Source organism: Ciconia boyciana, chromosome 5, assembly GCF_034638445.1.
Source record: "Ciconia boyciana chromosome 5, ASM3463844v1, whole genome shotgun sequence".
NCBI classification, from domain to species: domain Eukaryota; kingdom Metazoa; phylum Chordata; class Aves; order Ciconiiformes; family Ciconiidae; genus Ciconia; species Ciconia boyciana.
In genome coordinates this window covers 45,150,905-45,169,982 of record NC_132938.1, presented here as the reverse complement: position 1 = coordinate 45,169,982, position 19,078 = coordinate 45,150,905, and the positions used below count along the sequence as shown (strand labels likewise).

At 40.6% G+C, this 19,078-nt stretch overlaps 1 protein-coding gene across 2 annotated transcripts; it reads right to left on the bottom strand.

Moving 5' to 3' along the window:
- Positions 1-733: 733 nt before the first annotated feature.
- TMEM192 (transmembrane protein 192) lies at positions 734-18,869 on the bottom strand. 2 transcript variants are annotated; one of them, XM_072862650.1, is made up of 6 exons: positions 18,742-18,869; positions 15,830-15,976; positions 11,425-11,689; positions 9,247-9,381; positions 4,793-4,895; positions 734-2,423 (listed from the first exon to the last, which is right to left on the bottom strand). In XM_072862650.1, the coding sequence occupies exons 1-6, from the start codon at positions 18,781-18,783 to the stop codon at positions 2,300-2,302; spliced, it is 816 nt and encodes a 271-aa protein (XP_072718751.1). In that variant the 5' UTR covers positions 18,784-18,869; the 3' UTR covers positions 734-2,299. The 2 variants fall into 2 exon arrangements, with proteins under 2 accessions (XP_072718751.1, XP_072718752.1); XM_072862651.1 differs by lacking the exon at positions 18,742-18,869 and adding an exon at positions 17,803-17,973.
- Positions 18,870-19,078: the final 209 nt, after the last annotated feature.

Genomic DNA, 19,078 nt, shown 5'->3' with positions numbered 1-19,078 from the left:
CACTTACCGGTGCCTGTGGTGCTTGCCCTGCTCTGGTAGCTCCTACTCAACAATTCTTTGTAGCCCTACACGGCCAGAGGTTAGAAAGTGTTCAGGATGAGTAGTAAAGAGGGCTAGCTCCTATTTGGAGCTAGTGTACAAGTGTGAAGAGCCTTTTTTTTTTCAGAAGCTTAAAGATACTAAGAAAACAAGATACAGTGGGGGTATGATAACGGTATAAAAATGAGGGTGGCTGTTGCAAGTTGTTAATCATTTGTGTACTTATGAGGAGCTATGAATTACAGGGTTTTGTAATGCCAGGAAAGGGCAGGAGATGTGCATGTTCACACATGGCAACCTGCACTTTGCTTTCCAGCTGCCATGTTCCATGGAAAGCAATACTGCTGGTTAATGCAAGTTTTACTTTAAGCAGTCATGAAGGAGAGGAGGGGGGATATGAGTTATGCCCTCAAAATACAGTCAAGTTGTTCTGCTACACCATGTAGCCTATTCCTCTATGTTGGAGAGAAACAGGAGTAGCAGAGAAAGTATGAAGTGTGACAAAAAAACATTACCCAGGAAAGAGAATAAAACTAAACTTAAAGCTTCAAAATGAGTGCACAGCTATCCTTGCCATAACAGTTTTCGGCTAGTTTTAAGTGCCAAAACTGTGCTGTAAGAACTTCAGCATAACAGAAATTCTACACAGATTGCCCGTTGGAACAGTCTTCACCAGCTGTGAGCTTAGAAATGACAGAATTCACACTTTTCCTTAGTTGCATTTATTGTGCATGAACTTCACAGTCACATTTTACTGCTTTTCATAGAAATTATATAAATTGATATACACAATCACATCAAAACCTGAGTTCTAAAACCAAAAACATTTGTATTTCTCACACGTATACTATAAAATCCTGGCTGCATTTTCAAGAAACAACAGTTAAGGAGAACAATTTAGTGTTGGATAGCAGCAAAACCTCCAATATTTATTGTTTTCCTTTAAATGAAACAATCCCCATGTTTGTTGCACACTAAACAGTTATTTCTAAAGTTGTGCCCTAGGACCAAAGTAGGATAGATTAATTTTCTTTTGTTTTTCTTATATTCAACTACAAGACCACTCCTGAGAGCCTTCTTCCCAGTTTTGACTAGTGATTACCCTGTCTCCCCACAGAGGTATTGGCTTCTAAAATAATTCTTGGTCTACATTGGTAGACAAAGCAGTACCCAGAACAGAATGGTTCTTTTACTAGCCTTCCCAATAAATCCATGAAATAGAACCAAAATTCTTGTTTCTCCAACTTCTAGAAGACCTTTCCGTCTTCTGGTGCTTTTCACCTCCCCACATACACCATTTTAGCTTTTAAATCAAGATGCTGACATTTTTTGAAGAGTCAAAGTAAAGAGCAAGGATGCATGTAACTGATGCATCTTTAACAGGATCTTTAAACCCATTTAACACAAGTTAGTCACTAGGTCAATGAAAAAGCTTACTCTCAAGTATTTTTGTAGTATGTTAGTTCAGTTGGCAGAGTAGGAATCTTGTTGATTATTAGCTGACACAGACTCCTAGTAACAGGAAAGCTATCAGCCCTGAAGATCCCTCTTACAGGTTTTAAAGCCAGAATTCTGAACAACTGCTCAAATTGCTTATCATGACATTGTTTGTGCCACACACTTGTATGTGAGATTTGCCATTCTAGGGCACCCACCACTATTTTTTTTAAATCCTGAATTGACTGCCAAATTTCCCCACTGGCACAGGAAACAGTTTCATTCCTTGTCTTGACAAAGGAGAAAAGGAGACCAATCTAGAAAGCAAGTATCTACTTTGTATAGTATTATTGAAGTATACCCCCTCTGATACTGGAAGCAATGGGACTCAGTGACAGAACACATCTAGTCTCGGCTTCAGCACTAGAAACTGAGAAGATATTCTTTGCAAAGTTAGATTTTTCTAGAGGAAAAAAATGTGTTCTAGAAATATAAAATACTTTGGTAGTTTGAAGCTTAAAGGTTACAGCACTACCAAACAATAGCAACAACTGAACAAAGTTAAACCATTACCTCAGGTCCAACTTTAACCTATTAGGAACTAAAAATCCTTGAAGCTCCAGAACTTTTTTCAGAACTGATCATTTGAAGAGAGCCAGTGTCCAGTCGTAATAGGCTTATAGTGTATGCAGAGCTCATCCTTCCAGCTTAACTTCTATTTCAAAACATTAAAGATGATTGAAGAAGTCGTGTACAAGTCAGTCTGGATATTACATTACCTCATGTTCTCTCCAGAGCTCCAGCAGCAGTTTTCCAAATGCTGTTAAGTTTTGATTTGCTGAGATGTTAGTGCCAGTAGTCTCTTGCTGAGCAGTGCATTGTGTCGCTGAAGATATTCTATCACATCTCCTTGCTTCTCAACTATCTCTTCTAAACTTGAATTTTCCCTTGAAATACCAAAATTGAATATGCGTTTCAATAAGTGACAGCAGTTTCTAACATACAAAATGTCAGAGCTAATTAACAAATATTTAAACAAGTTGCTTCCTTCAGTTTTACTTTTGTTGATCTCAACTAACTTCTGAGGGAGGAAGCAATCTACACAACACCTTTATGTTTAACCTTCATTTTGCACAAGAAGGCAGGAAGAGAAAAAAGTTTGGCTAAACTTCACATATACATAATTGAGTTACATATTTCCACTAGACAGTTACAGGAAAGTTGTAGTAGTATGAGGGTTCTTACTGTTTAACAAACTTAAAGTTAGTGAGCCAGACAACATGCTAGAATTGTACTAAGAAATCCACGGCACCTTTTCCGAATACATTAGGAAGCTTATTTTAAGCAGGCATAGCATTTTTATTCAGCTGTGGGGACCATAAGCTGTTTAAGACAGAAGTTTCTTGATCAACCTGCAGTAGCATACATGATGTACTACTATATACAGTGATTATCTGTCACAATACCGTAACAGCATCAGCACCAAACAGTTGTGCTATTTCAGATCTACCTCATGTACAGCTAGCCTCCGACTTCAAATATCTCCAGCTTTCAGACATCCTTTATTTTAACTAGGATAGTAACTTGTCTTTACTTAACATCGCAGTGTTAATTGAGAAAAGTCTGTAAAAGTACAGAATTTTGTCAAATCTGTAATTAGGAGCTTAAGAATACAGCAAGAACAAGTACCAATGCCTGAGCATATTCCAGTCTTCCCTTACATATTATTTCTTCCTAGCTGACTTGGGAATCTGCTCTCTTAGTACATACGTGAGCATCTTTAAGATTAGAAAGTTACTGCTCAGCCTTGCAGCATTTTGTGGAGGAACACTGCCCTTTTCATAGTTCTTAGAAAGTGCCAAGGAGGATAGCAAGAGTGGAAAAAAGCTTAGGTCTAATTAAAAGCCTACTGTAGTTAAACTGGAAAAAAATAAAGAAAACAGGTTTTGTAGGCAGAAAGCTTGCAACCTTAACCAGTAATCTGCACTACCAACTTAAAGCACCAGAAGAGGTCCTGATCAGTAGCATAGGTTGTAGAGGTCATAATATTCAAAAAACATTCTTATAACCAGGGTCAGCTTAAGGGCTAACAGGATTCACTTTTCAATAGACCTTAACTCCCAAGGGAAAGAGAGTCAGAGTTGTATAGAGCTGAATTAAAATAACTGTTTTGCAATCAGTTCTCACAGGAAGTTTGCACTCTTTAGTAAAAAATAATCAGTCTTTTCCTCAGTTGGTCATTGTTGCAGACTCATTCTCTGGGCATTTGAGAATTTCTCAGGGGAGAAGCTGAATGAGAAAGCAATGAGTTCCACCATGCATTCACCATGGTGTTTATATCAAGATGGACGTCAGACATTGTATCAAAAATCAAGACAACTCTAAATCCTTCCTGTATCCTGGACGTCTACTTTCAACTTCCATAAAAGCATGTGCATGCTGCATTTGTGGTACCAGGAGAAGTGCCAAAGAATTAGTCATCTCTGCACTTCAACTTTTTATTAAGGCATACATACAGAAGCAAGTCATACTGTATTAGAAAATTTCTAAAATTTTATATGGAAATCCATGTTAGTTTGTATGATTGGTTTTTGTTAAGTCATACCAGACTTGTTTCAGCAACAGATGTCCAAGCAGTCAGAAGGTACACAAAGGACAAACAAGCAATAAGTCTCAGTATTTGTGAGATTAATGTTGGATAACTTCTGTCTCACTGAGAACTTCCTTACTGCTTAAGTGCCCCACCCACCTTTAAAGTTCCTTCCCAAACTGCAAATATATTCCAAATCCCTTGCTAGAACTTCATGTCCAACTGCTGGCACAAAACAAAGCTGCAAAGTTTTCTTCTTCATCTATCAACTGCCCACAATATACTTCCTTGCCTGAAACTGCTTGAAGAAGCTAGGCTTCTGTAGGCATACTCTAAGTAACAGTGTAAGACACCAGTACCTCTCCTCAAACTCCCATATAAAGTCTACTAACATAGATTAAGCACAGTTATTTATAGCATGTTAAAGATTCATGCAACCAACCATAAATGGTCAAATCATTTCTGTCCTCACATTTGAGGATTTCTGTATCATAACAAATTGCCATTACTACGTAGAAAGTACAAGATTGTGCTACTTCTCATCTATGCATGTAAAATAGCAGCCCTAAGCATATAGTTTCCTTCAAAACTATTATTCCCACCTCTGCTTTGGTTGACAGATTTAAGATTATATGCAAGTCTACAGAAAGTAATGCAATTACATTAGTCAGTGTTACCTATATACCATGGCTGAACACAGCACAAGATTAATACAGAAAATCTTACCTGAATCCAATTTCTGAGGTAATGTGACTAGGGTAGGCATACATCTTTTCTTCTTCAATTATGTCCGGTCTTGGCTTTGCACGATTGAAGTTGCTTATTTTCACTGCAACAAAGTTTTATAAATTAGTTGGAAAGCAACCAAAAAAAAAAGCAAAGCATAATCACCAGGCTCCAAGATAAAAAACAAAAAATCTGTAACAGATTATTATACAATTGTCTTAGGATAGGAGATAGAAAGATAGTAAGGGAATCTGGGGAGTGGGGAGGAAGGAAAGAAAAAGTAGAATCTATCTCTGCTCATTTCTAGAATGGATTTGATTATAAGTTAGTGGTGGTGGTGGGTTGTTTGTTTTTTTCAGGCCTGCTGCTTAAAAGACCACAGTGAAGAGAAGACCTGAATGGGGAAGCTTGAACATACTGCTTAACATCTGCAAAGTTTAGTCTGTCACCTAAGAGAGGGTGAACCTTAGTTGCCTTCAAGAAGGTACTGAGATTCAGTCTCCACATTCAAGCCGTAAATTAAGCAACATGCCATAAAAAAGTTGTAAGAAGTTTTGTTACTAGTATCTAGGTCAGAACTTCTAATTTAAACTCTTTGATAAATACAGTATTTATCCTGCACTACCTGCACTGAAGCAGCAGCTTGTCTGCCTGCTCCAAAACTAGGGCAGACTTGCTACAGAAAGCCATTAAGTACTAAAACCAGAGTGGCTCTGTGATGAGTATCACATTGTGAATCTTGCAACATTGGCTATCAAAACCAGGAGTCATTCCTGGGCACCTGTACATAAAGTTTAAGATAAATTTAACAGATATGGAATGGGGATGGGTGGGGGTGGGAGAAGCTGTAGGCCCCCCTGCATTATTTCTGGAAGGAAGCTGAAAATATTTGAAGCCATTCAGTGTCAGATCCTGATTAAGGGAATATACCGAGAGATCCGGAGCATGCATTCTGGACTCTGCAGTTAGGGCAGCTTGTGAAGCAATACATCTAATGCCACTAAAAACATTATAGTCTGGCTCCGTGAGAAATCCCCACTACTGCAGCAGAGAAAGATTGTCCTTACAAGTCAATAATATGATGGGTTTTATTACAGGCCACCCTGCTAAAACAATGCTAAGACCCTCCAGAGGTTAACTACAAGTTAGGCTCAAAGGTTAGTTATTTCTATGATGGTATCCTTCTACAAATAAAGCCGCGAAGGAATGGATGTGGAATTCCCAACATGTGTTGTTTGTGGGAATGTTAGTCTTTTATTCAAGTGATATTAGAAGTATGTAAGAAAGTCATTACATACATATATTTAGTAAACCTTTTAAACTTGACTCCCTATCCTATCAGTAACAAACTTACAGTAGTAAGCTGACATTTAAAGCTGTCTGTATCATACTTCATTCCATGCACATTTACCTCACTTGAACAATTTATGTATGCCAAGTCTATTATAGGTCAACCACAGCAATTCCTTGTAGATTTCTGAATCCCTGCTTCTGCATCCTACAACTATGTATACATACACTGCTTAATGGAGATTTTTTAAGAAAGGCAGTAGTACTTCACAGGACACTGTGCATCATACAATCCATAAAATAGCTCCAACAAGCAAGAAGAAATATCTAGAATTACAATCAGGTATTCCATGCCACCACTTTCATTTGTGAGGCAGTAATATTTAAATGAAAATAAGTCAGGTACATGAGCCTTCTCCAGGTAAGCATTTATACCTCATTCTGGTAGTTAAGAAATAATTATTCCACAGTGGAGAAACAGTGTATGAACTGGTGCTACCTTCCCTCCAAAATTTAGGAGTAATATACTAACACAAGAAAGGGGTTGATCATGAGTTGCTAGTGTAAAGTGACCTTAATCTCCCCATTGTTGCTCAGCTACATTAGCTGATACTATCTTAACAGTAGAGTGGTGTCTGCTAAGTGCTTGCCTTGGAGAGGGGCACTCTAACCCTCAGCAGAGGACTGCCCTTAAAATTACGTGACTGGAAGCATGAAGCTTCTTTAGTAGGATAGTCTGCTCTGTTTGAGAGGGAAAAAAATTGAGTCTCACTATTACTACAGATTCTCAGGCTATTTTCAAAACTGGCCAAATACATTCATTTTGCTTCAGCAGAGCTTTAGTTTGATGCTTAAAATGTCAAAAACCTAAAAAACCACCACTACACACAAGAGAGACATGCAGGCAGTCTTAGCTTACCTCAACATGTATTGGGATGGAAAACGAGAAAACAACTTACACTACCCACTGGAAAAGGCAACCGAGGGTGAATGGAGGTCTTCCTCATCTTGAGGCAAGTGTTAAGTTACATAAAAGTTAACCCTGGTTTTGCACACCAAGCTTTAGAGAATGAAGCTTAGACTTATTTTGGGGCTGCTGAGGAAATAAGGTAGCAGTTGCCAAAACAGACTGCCTTACTCCTTCCTAGCAATGCAGCTCTGTCCCTCCTTCACCTTGGTTCCAGGACTCACTGCACCCTTCTTCAAGCCTCCTTCAGCTGGAAAGCAAAACATTGCACTCCACAACTTCCTAGTATAAGTTGGTTAATGGATTTGGTGGGCACAGGAACTGGCACGGTACAAGCTAGGAAACAAGACCCTTTTGGTGATAAATAAGCAGAAAAGTAGTTTGAGAGCTCTTATGGAAGTCCAGGCTCAGACCTTACTACTATGAAGGTCAACTTTCTTGCAGTTGCTTATCCTCTTCTATCAGGGTAACAGACACACAATGTAGCTCTTTGAGCTCCAAGAGGCCTCAGGGTAAGAAATAACGTTTCACTGGAATTCCTGACGTTCTATTAAAGTTTTGCAATTTATCTCTTATTTCCTGAGTTTCCCAGGAAAGTAAGTATGCATATGCAAAGAAGGTATGATCTCCAGCATTCTTGGAATAGTTCTCTAGGACTACCATGCTTGTGTTGCCTCATTGCCTTTATTCCTCCAGAGGACAGTTAGTATACTTGAGCCATGCTGGTCCATTCAGGGGAAAGCCTGACAAGCCTACAGCATTCAGGCCTCTGCACAGTTGTAAGAGGACGACATAGTTTACAGCTGGGACCTTATTTCTTGATGCATTTTAATTTCAATGTTGTTGCAGAAGAGTCAAGAATAGATTATTTCCTAGATGACCAAGCTACTCGGCAGTATTTCTGTGTGTCATTAGATTACTAAGAACATACCAAAGTTTTCTTCTCCAAAATAACAGGCATCCTAGATTAATTACTAATTATGAAATCACAAAAGAAGTCAGATTAACACAAATACTGACCACCATAGAAGTGGCTTTTACTTTAAGTTTTAAGCTCCATGCAGTCCTGAAAGGAGGTATTTCCACCGTCCCTCCTCCTGTCTGATTAGAAGTCAGGAGCAAACTATAAGTTTTACCCATTGGTTTTGGTTATTTTTTCCTCCCAGAGAAACCAGTGCTCCTGAGGCTACTTAGCTAAGGTGTCATCTCCTTGTTTGTAGCTGTAAATAATCAGAAAGCAGCATCTCAGAAGCAGTAGTATAAACTATCTAACCCAAGAGCAGGAACTACATGTCATTTAAACAGACATGGACTTCACAGTAAACTTCTCTAGTTTCCTTTGGACAACAAAAATAATTGCATTTTTTACTGTCTTGTACCTTTTCAGTGTTTTTTTTTTTCTCCAACCCAGTTATTTTCATTTGAGTTAATGCAAGCCATAAACCCAAATAGTTTTTAAGATGAGATTAGAGAAAACTGTGGTTCAAACATTTACTAATCAACATTTCAGATACTCCTGCAATAGTTTAATGGAAAGAGGTTTATCAAGTTGTGATAAATTACACCAAAAAGCAGATAACCTTACAAACCAACAGTGACAGTACAAAGCAATGCCTCACAGTTTTATGATGCAGTATCTTATTTTAGTATTAGCACAGATTCCAAAAGCCACTTTTTTTAACATTCATTAGAGGGAATCTTCCATTTTGGTGACAAAGAAGAACTGAAGCTTTTGGGGTGGGACCAGGGAAAAAGGAAGAGTCTGGAGAGTAAGGCACATCATACTATCAACTATGCAAGTCCCACATGTAAATCCCAGAAGCAGTTCTGATAAAGCCATCTAGCTCTTACTGCTTCACAGCTTGTGGTGCACACATTTGAAAACACACTGCTAAACAGACAAGCCTGTTCACAGGACACTTTTGCAACAATTATGCATTGATCACCACTGCACTGGATCAATGGCTTTGAGGTAACATGGAGCTTTTGTTTAGCAGCACTTGGAGACCAAATCAAGCCTGACAACCTTCCCATTTATTTTGGAATTGCCTTAGTTCTCCTACAAGCATAGAATCATTCTGTATTTATAGCTGCAGTTAAATGTTTTGGAGTACACCAAATCAGCTACTGTGAGAGCAAAAAAACAGTTGAGTAGCAGCTACAAGTCTCACTCAAGAAGGCAAAAATTGCCTCTCACCTGTGTAAATCACTAGGCATGTCAGGGAGCTAATCAGCTCCAGACCCAGGACTCCCAGGATAAGATACAGGTACACTTTACTGTGATCAGGAAAGGAATGCTGCATTGACAGAATCAGAAGCAGGGCTGCATTACCTAGAAAACAAATGTTATATTTTACAGGTGTAACAATTTCATTAGCTGTTGAAAATAACTTAGTACTTTCTCATCCCCAGTATCTGCATTAGGCCACAATATTTCAGTAATGCTTTTCCATTTCATACCCTACTTGCCTCTTTGGCTAATTTCCTTAACAGGTGATGCAGGCTTACAACTGCTGGCAGCAAAGTGAGGTTTCATTTCAGCATTTGACTGTAATGGTAGGGAATTGTGAGTTTTCTTACAGATTTTTCTGTCTTAAACAAGAATAGAAGAAATGCACTAGAAATACCTAATATACATGTGTGGGCTTAAACAGTTTCTAGCCTTGCTGCTGCTATCCATCCCCAAAACTAATTGGAGACTATTCATTTCTTTCAATTCCTAAGAGGTGAACCAGTCAATTCAAAGTGAGAGTGTGTTTTCCTTCAAGTAGTGGATTTGAGTGTATTTAAATGAGGCTAACAGCAAAAAACCCAAATGCCTTCCTTTCACAGGGAGATACTTGCATAGGCTTCCACTTGCCTGGCTATTATTTTAATACTTGCAAGTTACTTACAGTTTAACTGAAATGAGCACAATTAGTCAAGGAGAGCAAGTGTTGAATTACAGACCTAACAGGCATTCTTAATTCTTCACATACCCTCTTCTCCTCTGATACAGAGTGTGAAATGTTTTCTTTCCTTTCCTGTAGAAATCCTATAACTAGTGTCTGGATAAAGCACTAAGTGTATTAAAACCATTAATGTAGCTAGGGGACCGTACAGTTATCTTTCATACTGCATTAGGCAACTGAACTGTCAGGATGGAAGTGGTAGCAGCAGCAAGTAGCATGGCAGGGAGTTTGCAGTAACAGAGCTAATCTTTATTTACATCAAGAGACCACAGCACACAACTGATTGCACCTGAACATTTACACATGCCCAGAGTTTGTGTCTGGTAGGGGAAAAGTGGGCTTCATCTAACACTGAAGACAGGGCTAAGTATTCCAGATTACATTGCAATAGGCAGAAATAGTCCTTTTACTCTTTTGAAACATCCTTAAGCCTGCTGTAGCCCAATTTTGTCACTGCGCTCCAAACACATCTTCATCTTCAGAGCTCTATCTAGTGGCCAGAGCCTGAAGTTTTGCACATTCATCAAGCTGAATAGCTCTTTTAGTGACTGGGTGGAAAGAAAGCTAGGGTTGTAGATAAAGCAGGACCATCTAACTTGTCAATTCTAGTGAGAAAGATTCTACTCCCATTATTCAGAAGATTTACAGAAGGGAGATGGGATTATAAGAGGCAAAAATCCTGTAAAAGCCACCACTGTTCGCTTTTGCCCTGCTACTTCTGTGTGAAAAATCCCCTCAAGTTAGATAGATTTTAGATTTGTTGAAGTAGTTTCTGTTAGAAAAGCTATAGCAGCTAGTTGTACCAACACTTCTTTCAGCTTCACTAGCCAGTGATGTAACTTACAATATATAGAGTTAAACTACTCCCACACACCACCCTTTGTCCATAGAAAGTAGAAAAAGGCAGCGAGAAGTAGAGCTGAATGTTACACATAGCCCCACTGCAGATTAGAAAATTACTTATTTTACTGATTTCAGACAGCTGTTGAGCAACAGGCAATTCATCTGTTTCTACTTGAATTGCTGAGCTTGAAAAGAAGAGAGCAGCACACTTCTTGGAAGGACTAGCTGTCTTGCCACATATCCAACTAGACAAATGAGTATGCAAATCGAGATCACTGGCAGCCAAACACAGACCTTACTGGCTGAACATTTCATGGCTGAAGACTAGACATCTTACTCAACTTCACACTTGTGGGCATTTTTCCACTACAAAGAGATCTTTACAACATGCATCTGGCAGGCCAGAAAGGTCAGTCAGGAGGTCCATCTGACTAAAATAAATAGCATTTATAAGTGCTCATAGGCAGGTTTTTCAAAGTTCATAATATACAATATACATTTATATATAAACTGTTTAGTCTTTTATTGTGTCATAATTTAAAGCTTTAGAAGAAAAAAAAAGGAAAACAAGTTCACTTCACCTGTGGAGTGTATCAGCAGTGGAAGCCTTTTTAGATGTCTTGTTGATCGGTACACTGAGAAGTAACCTCTGCTTCTGACTTTACTGTGGTGATGCTGGATGTATCGTTCAAAAAAAACATGCAGAATCCAGAGAATTACTTTTGCAATGATTATGACAGTCTGCACTTTAAGGGGGTGAGTATAGTTTCCAGGGCACTTATCCTGATTTGGATTGGGGTAAGAACAAAACATAGCTGCTAAAAATGTTAGAACAACAAAAGCAACCTGGAAAAGAAAGGAAGAGAGGAAAACTCTTAAAGTCAACATTTAACTATATAAAAAAGAGACAGGCTTATGTAATTTACTCATTATGCATTACTTTATGAATTGATTTCATTAGAGTTGAGATAATGTATAAAACATTAGACACTTACTACATCCACTACATGTCATTCTGGGAATGTACTGATGACTGAAATTGCTAAGTATTAAGATTGGTTGCCCTCCTGGAAGACAGTCTCCAGCTGAACAGAGCTGAGAATCACCACTCTTCTCAGAATTTCCTCTAAATCAATTTCACTGTTCCCCAAGTCTCCCTTTCGTAATGAATTTAAGTTATTTCTGGATCCTCTTTACTATGTCTTTTTACTTTAAGGGGAACATGATTTCTACTCCCGCAAAAAAAAAAGTCACATCTTTTTAGACTCATTCAATTATACTTGTTACTGCTCTGCAGGACAGCCTCGTATCTTATTGGTACAGTCTACACTTCTTTAAATTGACTTTTTGTAAGTGAAAATCAACCCTTTACTATATCCATTAAAAATAATCTCCAGGTTATGACATTAGAAAAAAGTGAAAGATCATCATAGTAACTTACAAATTATTAACACTGGGTAGGCATCTTTGCCAGTTGATAATCATTCTTTAGTATATTTACTATCAGATTTTTTCCATTTTGCTCAGAACGTATGTCAGAATAACCAGACTATAATCAGTCAGGCTGTATATACACTTGTCCTTTCAGACTAGTGCCATTATGCCATAATTTTTCCTGTCTTCTAGACTTTTCTCCAGATTTTCATCATCAGCGAATATCGGCAATCTTTTGGCCAACTAGAAGGCAGTGTCTTGGGTGCACATTATCTGGGGTATATGTATACACACAAAGCTTTTTTTTTAATCTTTACAGAATGTTTTGTTATAGAAAATATTGTTTTCATTCAGTGAACAAGAATATGGTACTTTCTCATGCTGATTCCTTCTACAGAATAGCAATATTTTAAAATGGAATTGAAAACAAAACCAACTCCCAGCAATACAGAAGTAAATTAAGAGCTTCTATATACAACAACAAAAAAAACCCCATTTGCCTCAAGTCTCCAAAAGTCCAATCTCTAATATACTTAGCTTAAAAAAAAGCATCCAATGTTCTGCATCTCATAACTGATAGAAACACATCAGAACTGAAGCTGGAGAGAAGTGTCCAATTGTCATTTGCTAGCTTGATTTCCATACTTAATTCTATGGATACCCAAGAGCCCACCACCCCCTTCCCACTCCCTCGAACTTATTTTTCATGTTTTTGCAATTTCTCAAGCAACTTTCTTCACAGAAATTAGCCTTTCAGAACCACTTAATTACTCTTTATATGAACTGCCCTTAGCTTGCTCTGGTTGCAAATAGAGTTAGGTAACTGGAGGGAGGAAGAAGAGGGAATAACTTTCACACAATCATGAATACCTAAAAGAGACATTATAGAGGACAGACAGGGTAGAAGGTGGGAGGAGAAAAAAAAAAAGGAGTGTGTTCTATATTATCCATAAGACAATTACTTCAAATGCAAATTAAACCCCAAATTATCTTGGGATGGGTTAGGTAGCTAGATTAAGAAATAAGAGGGAGGGTTATCACCAAAACATTTGCTTAATCTATTATTTTACCAGCTCTTTCTTACAAAGCTAAGAATAATCCAGCTAACCCATATTTTATTTGGTCCATTTACTGTTCAGTTTGCCATTTTAAAACAGTAACACATCTAGTTCTACTCCCTCTGGGTGTTAGGAACGTATTTCAGTACAGAAAGCGTCTAAATTAAACTAATGCGAGCAGGAATGGCCTAGCATTGCAGCTCTACTGATCTACTACAGCAGTGTATGCAAGAGGAAACAGGTAGCTGGCACTAAGGGTGGCATTTATTAAAGATGTTTTGCTTATGTTTTAGGGTAATCCAACAACAGGTGCTTCACCCCAGTAAAGGTATTTTTATATACAAAAAGTTATTCTTGGAGTAGTATTTAAGTTCAGTTTTGTGTATGGGCATACACAGAGGGGATTAAGGAAAGACAGGGTTAATATAAATAAGTTATTTCTAGCCTGTACACCTTACACTGCTCTCCAGAGTCTCCTGATAGGAGCCAGAAGCCGGCAGAAAAGCAAGGCTTGGCAAAAGAAAAGCCACTCAAAAACCCAGCCCCACCACACTCCAGCATATCCTACCCACACGCTCCAGAATTGTACGTAACTAGGCAGCTGAACTAAAGCAGCTATTTGCTGCCTAACCCCATTTCTTGGCACAGGAGGGTGGAGAAGAAATACCAAGTTACACACAAATTACTTTAGAGGTGCATTACAACTCTACCACCTAATCCTATGATGGCTTAATTTCTCCAGGATACTTGCCCCTTTGGCAGGCTACACATCAGAAGCTAACCTGGTGTCTCCATGTTCCTCAAGGTTTGTGCACATTTGCAGAAGTAGAGGGGAAGGAAATCCAATAAGCGTGTTTTCCCCATCCATCTTTTCAGCAAGAAAGACAGCACAATTTCACGTGGCAATTATAATGCTGTACTTCACCAGTAGAAAAGAATACTTCTCCATTTTGCTCCAAGGACCAACCGGCCACTGCAGCAGCTTCAGCAACAGCAGCAAGACTTTACCTGGAAAAGTGTGTGTTGACAGAGGCCTCAGCAGTTTTCTCTCTCCATCTCCCCATACTTCTCTCCATTTGCAGGAGAGGGGAAGTGATGGGGACAGAAGAGGCAGCAGTTTGCTAGGATCTGGGTGACTGACATTTGGCTATATCTGTTATGGTAGTAGGTAGTAAGGCCCCAAGGCTAGGTGGAAAAACATTTACTGCTCTACTACCAATAAGAGAATCTACCTTCATAATGCAGACTTCAAGTGCCATCCTAATGGGATGGCACCAGTGTGCTTCTGGTAATGGAAGGGAATAAGGCTAGATACGCAGTTCCCATTGGGAATTTTGGTATTTTATTCAGCAGAACTCTTTCCTAAGTCTACCTGACACAGAGGGATGTTTCTTGATATTACTAAGAGGCCCACAAAACATTTACTTCTAAAATTAGAAGGCCAGGACATATTGTTTGAATGGCTTTATGCAGCTGCCCAGAGAGACCTTAGAGGTTGGTATGTGCTTTTAAAGTTCTGGCAGAGAGTATGTTTTGCAGAGCACTGGGCACAGCATTTTTTGTTAGAGATCAAATGAAGCTCTAAAATAGCTAGCAACACATACATACATGTCTTACATACTCTCTGGCTTTATACACATACTATCTTCAGGTCAGTGTTAGTGGCATTATAGAATCATAGAAACATTTAGGTTGTAAAAGACCCTTAAGATCATCGAGTCCAACGATTTACCTAACACTACCAAGTCCACCACTAAACTATGTCCCTAAGCACCATGCAAGTACCATTTCAGTTAGATCTTAGGATCAGAGCTCTTCACCCTTCCTTCTTCAAGCTTGGTTTCCACACGCTCACAAGCAACAATAAGCCTCTTCAGCTTATCAAGGATAAACTCACTACTAGGCAGGAGTCTCTCTACTTCTGTCTACAGCCTCAAAAAGGCCTTTATACTGTTAGGCACAAGATCTGTCCTTTATCTGTGCTCTTCACCCTTAACCCCCAGAAATCAGTCAGAGCAGGAAGCAATATTTGGATTCCTTTATCTCTCCATCCACTACCATGTGAAACCCCTGGAGCAAGTCCAATTTTACTCATTTAGTTACCATAAGAAATACCTTAAGTCTTCCCTGTGAAATCAAGCTCAGCCTCCAGAAGGCATGGCATCAAAGTTATCTTAGCCCTCTATAACTAGTCTAAGCACTTCTATAGCAGTAATATTATTTCGAAAGTACATTTCCAATAGTGTAGAAAAGCTACTACTTAAAAGGCTTTTCTTCCTAACAAGATGTGTTATAGCATGTTAGCACCAACAATCAGAATGAGAATGCAGCAAGTATCACGTGGCATATACGTTATCAAAATTCATTGGTAAGTCTTCACTGGTTTGGAAGAACAGTGCATGCAAGTCTCAGGAGAATTCTGTCTACGTGACCCATAAGAATTCAGCATAGAGACACCAAATTTTCAAAAGGAAATAATGCTTCTTAAACTTACGTGTATTAGCAACAGAAAATTGGCAAGGAGAACTGCTGGGATAGCATGAAATCTTGGCCTCAGTTGGGAATGCAATGTATGAGACGAAATAAGCGGTGCATCCAGCAGGGGATCATCTTCCAAACTCTGCGTTATTTCCAAGGAACCCTGGAACAGAAGGGGAGGGCAAAGAGTAGTAACAGGTAAACTCTAAAAGTAAAGTACAAAGTTTTAGCAATTTCCTGTTAGCAAATCAAGCTTTGGAGAAAAAAAACTAGGTTAGTATCTTGAGACAAGCTCTTAAATTCTAGGTAAACTCTCATCACATCTTTACGTAAGAACTCAGTCCCTGAGGAATCTGACACTAATCTACCTCTCAGCATTGCACTGAGTCTTCAGGAACTTTAGTCTGTAAAGTGTATTACAAGTATTTGAGCATCACTCTTGAGAGAGACCAGAAGTATTAGTATGTTTACATGAAAGGTGGAAAAAGTGACATTTAAAGTCTCTCTCATATACTTTATACAGCTATCACAAAAATCCTTGTTATTCTTACTTCTATCCAACTACGGTTAGAGGCAATAACAAAGACAGCTGCAGTGTACCAGTAACAGTTTCAAGTGATTCAGCCACTGACGTCAAAACACCTGCAGCAGTAGTTCAGGCTGAACCCAGGCAAGAAAGAAGCAGCAGTCTGCAGAGGGAAGAAGATGCTACCAAGTGCTGGGCAAGACATTCTCTTCTTTCACTAGAGAGCATGCAGCCCTTACTTGTCATGTTGGCATCAAGTATTGGGGCTTTGACTTCACATTCAGCTCAGATGTTTTGGCTATTTAAGTTTCCAGAAGTACCTTTTTTTTTTAATTTTAATTTTTTTTAAGTAAAAGGTAAACCTAAGTATGGGTGGAGGGAAAAACCTTTCCTTGTGGACAAGGAACTTGCCCCAGTGCTATGCACCTCTGCTCCTTCCAGGCCAGGACACAGTCATTCAATACATCTTAAGCTGAACATAGACAGTCACTATGAATGCTCAAACTGCTCAAGTTTCCCTCTTAGCATCCTGTTATGTCCCATGCTATGACTTGCTTGCTTCAAAAGATAAAGAAACTCAAGATTCCAAATCAAGTTTTGGCTGCTTTTCTCCCAAGTGATACCAACCACAGCCCTGTCCAAAACAAGGGCAGACCCCATCCCACTCCAGACTTCTGACTATTCAGAGAGACATGCCAGGCTTCACTGGGATATTTACAGTTTTTAAACTGAGGACTTCTCCTTGCCATGACAGAAAGCAGCATAAGCCTCAAGACAAATGAGGCATATGATTCTTCTAGACACTAGCACAAGGAGAGAGGGAGATAAAGAAGTGTTTGTATTAGACCTAGGTTTATATTTCATACTAACCAGAACAATGTAGACTGACTCCCCAGTCACCTACAGCAAAGGAACTAGCCATCAAGGCTTGAGTCAGCAATCAGTTTTATTTTAGTACCGTGAATGCCACACTTGCCCAACCATAGAAGAGTGTGAACAGGCCTCCCTCACCTATTTGATACCTTTTAATTAGCTTAGCGTTTGACTGTAAACAACCCTTGCTGAAATACCTGCCTGGTAAGATCATCTTTTACTGCAGACCTAAAGTTTTACAAATGGTACTCCTCTTATGTCACAGATATAAGATCTAGAAGCACAAGTACAAAGATGTCCTCTGTCCCTCATCCCCCATTTTCAGGGGCTGGGTGTAATTTTAAGCCTGAAAGTGAGCGTGCAGGACCAGCACTCCAGCAGCCAAGACATCTTGCCTCATTCCTCCCCAACACAGAATTAACAGCAGAATTAACAGCTCACATCTCCCACAAAGGTAGTGATTCTCCTTAGGACAATATCCTTTGTCTCATGGGAACAGGTGAACTCATCACTTCTGCAATACCACAACAGATCAGCACACTCCTTCACAGACAGAGCTTTATCAGAATATGCTTGACCATGTTACTTACTGTGAGAGCAGCTACGATCCACCTTTGCATGCTGAAATACAGCTAGCATTAGGAAGCGCTGGACAACATAACCTCCCTGAGTAGATATTATTACAGGCAACATGGGGAGGAAGGGAATTAAAGCAAGAGAGATGACGATGTCATGCAGTCAATCTGACATTAAGAAAAAATATAGTAAGTGCCTCAATTAGACCAAATACAGGTTTCATTTAATTAAGATGTGCCAAAACCACAGCTGTTAAAAGCCAAAACACCTTAAAAAATGGGCGTTCTGTTAGGCACGGATGTTACCACAAGCACAGGTTAAGGCTTCAGCCTCTTGGCTCCCTGATGCATTTCCAGCATGTGACCACCTCCGCAGCAGCCCAGCAGGAGGAGGAGGAGGAGGGCAGGCAGGAACAGGCAGAGGCACAGCCAGCAAGCCTTGCCCGCGCAGGCTTCCAGCTGGGGGGGGGGCGGGAAACACCCAAATAAACAGAAAAACGCCGTGGTCACGCCAGCGCGCAGCATGCAAACCGGAGATTACACTTACAGGGTCTGTCTGTGGAAAAAATAACCCAGAAGAACTAAACAAGCTACACGACCAGCCTCGATTAAAGACAACCCCACACCCAATTACTTGGGGGCACTTCAAAGCATGGCTGGGGAGGGGCAGCGCTCCGCAGGGCAGCGCGGGGGGCGGCGGCCCGGCCAGGGAGCGGCCCCGGCGGCCTCTTGACTTCCGAAACGGCCATTTACGAGACACCTCGGCCGGCTGCTACCCCCGGAAGAAGACAGAGCCTTCAGCGCTTAGTACAGACAACAACGGAAAGAAGTGGAAGGAAGAGACGAAACGGAAAGAGAGGCGCGCGCCGCCCCCCCCAGCACCGCCGGCCGTTAACGGCTTCGCCAGCCTCGCTCGGCCGGCAGCTCGGCCGCCCGCCCCAGGCCCGCGCTCACGTTGTCCATGTCCTGCCGCTGCCGCCCCGCCGCCAGCGCCATCGCCACTCCCTTCACCTCCGCTCCGGCTGTGTTTAATCGGCGCCGCGGCCCGCCCGGCCGCCGGCTGGCCAGGCGCAGGCCCCGGCGCCCCGCCCCGCCATTAGCGCCCCCGGCCGCTATTGGGCCCGAGCCGCTCCGCAGCGCCGGCCCCGGGGCGGGGCCGCAGCCGCCGGCGGGGCAGCCGCGGAGGGGCCTGGGGCGGTGGGGGCGGCCCGGCTCAGGCAGCGGGGGAGCGCGGCCGGGTGCCCCCGGCCAGCAGCCCCCGGAGCTGCAAGGCGGCAGCCGGGGCCCAACC

What these genes read in the sequence shown, in the direction of transcription:
- TMEM192 (XM_072862650.1), bottom strand. Translation starts at nt 18,783, where the DNA reads ATGGCGCTGGCGGCGGGGCGGCAGCGGCAGGACATGGACAAC. An exon ending in AGCGGCAGGACATGGACAAC is followed by an intron (nt 15,977 to 18,741) that starts GTGAGCGCGGGC and finishes CTTCTGTTCCAG; the next exon opens with GGTTCCTTGGAAATAACGCA. An exon ending in ATTTTCTGTTGCTAATACAC is followed by an intron (nt 11,690 to 15,829) that starts GTAAGTTTAAGA and finishes TTTCTTTTCCAG; the next exon opens with GTTGCTTTTGTTGTTCTAAC.